General features: G+C 33.6%; 1 protein-coding gene across 2 annotated transcripts in view; it reads left to right on the forward strand.

Moving 5' to 3' along the window:
* LOC106882877 (furin) overlaps positions 1-6,473 on the forward strand; it is a 198,667-nt gene that overhangs the window by 131,867 nt on the left and 60,327 nt on the right. The window contains exon 13 of one of the 2 annotated variants that reach the window (XM_052967340.1): positions 5,518-6,467. The exons of the other annotated variant lie outside the window; for it this stretch is intronic. Within the exon in view, the coding sequence (XP_052823300.1) occupies positions 5,518-5,891 (374 nt within the window). The 3' untranslated portion in view covers positions 5,892-6,467. Of the gene's footprint in view, positions 1-5,517; positions 6,468-6,473 lie in introns of those variants that run through there. 2 annotated transcript variants of the gene reach the window in all.

The raw sequence follows: 6,473 nt of genomic DNA on the forward strand, positions 1-6,473 counted from the left end.
GAGAAATCTACCAGCTGGACACTAGCTGTAATTTGTAGATTCATTTTTATCACAGAGGTTGAGTATTCCTGACCATTACAAAAGTAGTGGCTGTGGAAAGCACAATTTACATAGTAGGTCAATGAGTATACATGTAGGTTGATTGTATGATTGGAACCTTCATCCATTGAAATCAACACAACCTTAATTTTATGTGTGTGGAGAGAGAGAGATTATACATGTCTTACATATATACATACATTCACACATACAAAGGGCTTCTTTCAGTTTTGTCTACAAAATCCTCTCACAGAGTTTTGGTCAGCTGGGAACTATAGTAGAAGGCAGTTGCACCAAGGTGCCATGTGGTTGGGAAACAAACTTAACCATGCAACCATGCCTGTATCTACACACACGTGCACTTTCTCTATATATATATTGAAAAAAACAAAGTTATACATGATATGGAATCAAATTACAATTGTTTAGCTGATTCCATTTGCTGTTACTTAAAATATTATAAGTATTCAATCAAGCAGATGGCTGTGTTTATCTGTAAAACATGATTGTATCCAAGATCTCATTGTTTCATTGAATTTATAGAATCTAAAATTATTTTGCTGACTACCCTACTTTGTTTTGTTGGGTTGAGTCTGTACTTTTGATTAACTGTGAAATTGTCTTTGTGAGTTTTTTGAGTTTTTTTTTAACCCTTTGGAAAGTCTGAATAGGTTAAGGTGTCCTACTTAGTATGAAATGTTTAAATGTATTGCTTGGGCTTTTGTTGTACATACTTGGGTTTGTTTTCACACACATATTCCAAAACTAGGCGAAGCCCCTAGTAACACATTTAAATATAGCTGATCGAGTTGAATGCCTCAAATCAGGCAGACATTATATAACACAGGACCAGAGGAGCAGTTTCATGACTAGTACAAAATATAAGCTTATTAACCTAAGAATAGACACAAGAATAAAACACACAAACTTATTGCAATGGAATTGTAGCAGCTCTACTAAGTGGTTAGGAATATCAAAGATAAATTCAATTGCAGATTCATATGATTCAATATGACTAAGTTGTAGCCATGCCTTTCTAAAAGTTTTCTTCTGATGGCTCCAGAATTAGAAAAGCATGCATTGTAAGGAATTCAAGAAAATCGTTATTTTATATATAATTCTTTCTGGTTTAACATGGAAATGAGCTTTTCGATGTATTTATGTGTAGCTACAGTGAAGCAAAATATTAGGATTTGCTCAATTTATGCATTCTACATACACTACAAACCAGACCTAGGTTTACAGGTATAGAATTTCACAGAGACTATCTGAACAGGTATGGCATGGAGAGGGGAAGGAATTTGAATTAAAAAATTATGGTAGAGAACTGAAGATTATAAATTTCCCAGATGCAATATTAAACCTATACATCAGCAAATGCCACGCTAGCACAAACCTACAATATATAGAATTCAGAGCATCCACCCAAGATCATACAGCACATCATGGGTATTATTTGCAGATTTATATCATCAAACCAAAAAATATTTAGAAACACTGCCTCACACTATAAATGAGTTCTAGTAGTGGTTTTAATACCAAGCTAAAATAGTCACTGACAATAAATAACACCAAATGCAAAAATAGAAAAATTATCTGGTTTAATCCTCCAATAGTTCTAATGTATTCATAAATATAGTAAAACTCTTTCTTATCGTAATCAGTACACACTTCCCTGCTTCACACAGATATCAAAAGAAAATCTACAACAAAAAATTCTGCTAGGGCCCAGTTATAGATGTATGGAGAACATAGACTTACAAATTTCTTAACAATAAAAATCTATAAACAGCAGGTAGACAACTCAAAACTAATACAATTTCAGTGATACAATTAGGCATTCTATTGAATGAAAATGTGTGTCAAATGAAATAGAGTACAGACCAGGGTAGAATCAACTAAACATACAATAAAAACTTACATCAGGTTAACTGAAAATATCTTTAAAGCTAGATTCGTGCCACATACCCATTTGTTTAGTTCCAGATATAAGTATAGTGTAAGATTACTTTTGAAATGTTTCTTGAAAGATAAAACAAACTTCACAATAAAATAGAGTATTGTTTCAAAGACATATACTAAGTGTAAGAGCTGGAGCCAACAATGTGCAACTGAAAAACTCAACATTTCGACCAGCTGGCTGTCTTGAACAGGAGAAAAGAAACCTTGTCATGTCTCTCTACAAAATATTCAAACTATTATATTCCTTTACATCTTGAACATGTATCCCTTACATGTGACTCACTTGGTTTGTGTTAGCCAAAGAAATGGTTCTCAATGCTACCTTGAATAAAAGCACATTTTTCCCTACTGACCAATCAGTATTTCCATCTACTTAATCAAATATGAAATTTGAAGAAACTGCAAACATCATTAGCTGAATATTGTGTAGTTTGGTGTTGGACTCACAATCCAGTTCATGGGAATTTGGTCTACTTGAAACTAATAGAAAATTCCTGGAAATTTAGCCTGCTAAAAACAGCCAGCTATATCAAATAATACTTTCCTACCTTACAAAAGGGAAGAATTCATTAAGTGATGTAGTCATAGTTTATATCTTGGATAAAAAAAAAACAGCTAGAAGGTCTATGGAAGATCTGCTTGATCAAGCCTCAGCCCACCTACATGAATATATGTACCAACTAATGTGTGTTTGTGTGTGTACATATATACATGTATGTATAAATGTGTCTGTGTCTGCATGTGTGTATATATATGTATGTATGTTTATATGTCTGTGTGTAAATATATATATATATATGTGTGTATGTATGTATGCATATATATGCCATATATGTTGTTGAACTCTCACATTGCTTCAACGAATGAGAGTTCAACAAGATACAAATGAAAAAAACAACCATTGCCCCAGGGCTGCCTGTGTGGAGGGTCAAAGCTGAAAACTTCTAATAGCATCTCTGTCTGTCCCCATTGCCTCTTTCCCTCTCACCAATGGACTTATCAAAGAAAGTGTGTTGCTATCGGTGCTAGTGTCTTGATTTGCTGAACAGCCTTGCACAATGAATATTGTAATGAGCATGGCTTGTGCAGAGTCAGTCCCACGTTCTCATTCTTTAAACTTATGTTGGTCTGGTGCCACAAACTCATTACTTAGCAGGATGCAGGATTTATGTGAAGTGACTTCTCTTAGATAAGCAGCTAGAGGCTGATGGGTCTCATCTGCCCTAAGTCCATTAGGGTGTCTTTGAATGACCTTCCAGAGGCAATTCCATGATATGTTAATTAACCCACAGTTGGGATTCCAGTAAGTGCTACTTCTCTTCTTTGCAATTGATTCCAAATTCAATGTCCACACTTCACAAATGCCTTCTACTCTAGCATCAGGTTGACCAAAGTTTTCACTGCACTTTTACACAGACCTGCTATATGCATGTGTGTGTACATATGTATGTGTGCAACAGTATAATGAACATTGACAGAGAACTGTTGGTTTCCATGTAAAACACCAAAGTAGTTTGTCCCTTCCTTTTTCAATCCTGCAAAACTCCACTGTATCTAAATTCCTGAGTAATAGTAAGATACCTTGGTACAAAAGAAATAAGGATCACTAAATATGTATGTGTGAACCTCTATCTCTCTAATATCTATGTATTGTGTGTACACATACACACACATTCTTGTATTCTTTCACTGGTTTCAATCCTTGAATGGTGGTAATACTGGAGCACCACCTTCAAGACTTTGTCAATCACATTTGTCCTAGCTCTTTCCCTGGTCCTTTTATCACTGTTATAAGGGATAAAAATTAAAATGTACTTGGCTTCAAGAGAGACGACTTGAGTCAGAATTTAGGTTTCTTTTATTTTATTTTTATTTTTGCTTGATTCACTGATATACATGTTCACCCCACACTGTTACCTATACATGCATACATTCGCATACATGCATATATGCAGTAGGAAGGGCATCCGATTATAGAAACTGTGCCAAAATTGAGACATTGAAGCAAGAATACTGGATCCTGTCCATATGTTTATATATATATATATATATGTATGCATATTGACAAAAGATGTTAATGTTAGCAAGAAAACTAATACAGCAATAATTTGAAACAGAAATGCATTGAAAGAGTGATTAGCTCTTTAAAAATTTGCACCAAACATTATTTACAAAATACACAAAATACAGTATAATGTAGATTCAAGCACAAGCATTGCTGTTAGGTTTAGAGGCTTACTTCACATCCACTTGATTCTAGGTTCAATTATACTGCGCTTCACTTAGGGCAAGTGCCTTCTACTGTAACCTCAAGTTGACCTTTGATTGAATGTGATAGCCCAAAATTCATGCAAAACCCATTGTACACGTGTCAGTGTAGACTGTTGTGTTCTGTTACGCTGATTTATTTCAAAATACAGAATTTAGCAACTCAATATAGATTAATGAATACTGAAGAGAATTAGGTAGTGGAATTGATGTACCCCAACGTTGCTGTAGTTCAATGGCTGAAAACCATTAAAAAATATATATATATATATATATATATATATATATATATATATATATATATTTAAGAATGTTATGTCTAAATTAGTGTGTGCCTGTGAATTACAAAATTAATTTTGAATGGGACTTCCAAATTTCACCTGATAGCTTATTCAATATGTTGAATGTGCTGTCAGAGGAAATTTGAAGTTCCAGTCAAAATAATTTTATAATATATCTTACTCTACTTTTAATACTGATTCATGGCACCTCCCGTCCTCTATTAGTAAATGTTCTGTTATTCTTCAAAAGTACTTTAAAATAATAACCCTTAAAATTAATACCTTGTGCTCCCACACATGCACACATATACATAAACACACATTTATTGATATATATTTATGATCTTATAAATACATTAGAAAAATTGCTAAAAATTCTCTTGATAATATTGTTTCTGCTATTTTATTAGGGCATCAGCTTAAGTTTCAGTTGATTTTCTTGATGATTTCTTCATATATCAGCACTTCATACTATTTGCTTCGTATCAGGGCACAACGTTTACAAAGAGCAATAAAATTACTGATAGCTTACAAGAAATTAGTATTTTCTTAATAAACACTGAAATGTGCATGTACTTGCTTGTATGCATATTCTGAATTGAAATAATAATTGAATGCAATGATTCTTAAAATTGCAGTAAAATATAATCTATTGAAAGCCCTTCTTGTAATTTTGACAAATATTCCACCAGAAATATTTTGAACGTATTTTAGAGTTTTCCTCTATAATATTTGTACATGCGAAATTTCATATAAATTCTGTAACTATTTAGAATTAATGTAAAATGGAGATCTTTCCAAATTGAAATAAATAAATATACAATATTTGGAGTCAAGTTAATACTAATTAGAAAATTTATGCAAGCTTGTCAACTGTTGTGCTCTGATTTTGTGTGGAAATCCAGGGCTGACTCCTATCTAGCACTAACCCTTATCTTTTTTGTCTTGTCCCTCTTTCTGTTTACAGTTCAACCTGCTGTTTTGCTGGACTGGGTTCTAGTTTTGTATGGGACTGATAGACATCCCCAGCAAGTTCCCACCACTACTAGCACCAGCACGACTGCCGCACCAACTAGTAGTACCACCACAGCTCCTCCTTCTAACTATCCTCGTTCGGTTGCTGACAAAGCCAATCCTCGTGTTCCAGCGACTCCTAACTTTCCAGAATATAATCATAATATATTTAGGACGAACCTAAAGTCACCATATGCACGTCGTAAACCTCCACTGCACAGGCACCACATGTGTATTTTTGAAACTCTTGCAAAACGGAACAACATATCGTCCATGCAGTATAGGCGAGCAGTAGGTAACTCTACCTCTGATGATGACAAGTCATAATTAATCACACATGTGGTTTATGGGACCATAAACAGCAATTGTTTAATATTTATCCAGTTAATGTGTACTGTTTGTCAAATGAGATAAAAATTTTTATTGTTGGAAATAGAAAAGAAAGAAATGAACGGAGGTTCTTATTGGTTATAATTGCTGTCAGGGAAAAAAAAACTGTTTAGTAGTTGAGTAAATATTCTTTTTTTAATTGTTGACTTCCTGCCCATTAAACACAAAGACACATGCACTTACACGCACACACACACACACACACTCTCTCTCTCTCTCTCTCTCTCTCTCTAAATAATTCTGAGCTAACCCCCATCTTTTTTTTTCACTCATTTAGAACAAAAATATGTTTTTGTTTATAACAATTTAAGTGCTTTACATTTTAACACATTCAAATAATGTTTTCTTTTTTTATTTGTATTTTTAAGAACCTTTTTATTTTGTCTAAGTTGAAAATTTATACATTTTTAATAAAATTCCGATGGAAATAACAAGCAGCTTTCTGCTGTTTCAGTGTACTTTTCTATTTACTTGTGTGTCAACATGCACACACAGCACGCATACACATGCACACACACG

This window comes from Octopus bimaculoides, chromosome 4 (genome assembly GCF_001194135.2).
Source record: "Octopus bimaculoides isolate UCB-OBI-ISO-001 chromosome 4, ASM119413v2, whole genome shotgun sequence".
In the NCBI taxonomy this organism is placed as follows: domain Eukaryota; kingdom Metazoa; phylum Mollusca; class Cephalopoda; order Octopoda; family Octopodidae; genus Octopus; species Octopus bimaculoides.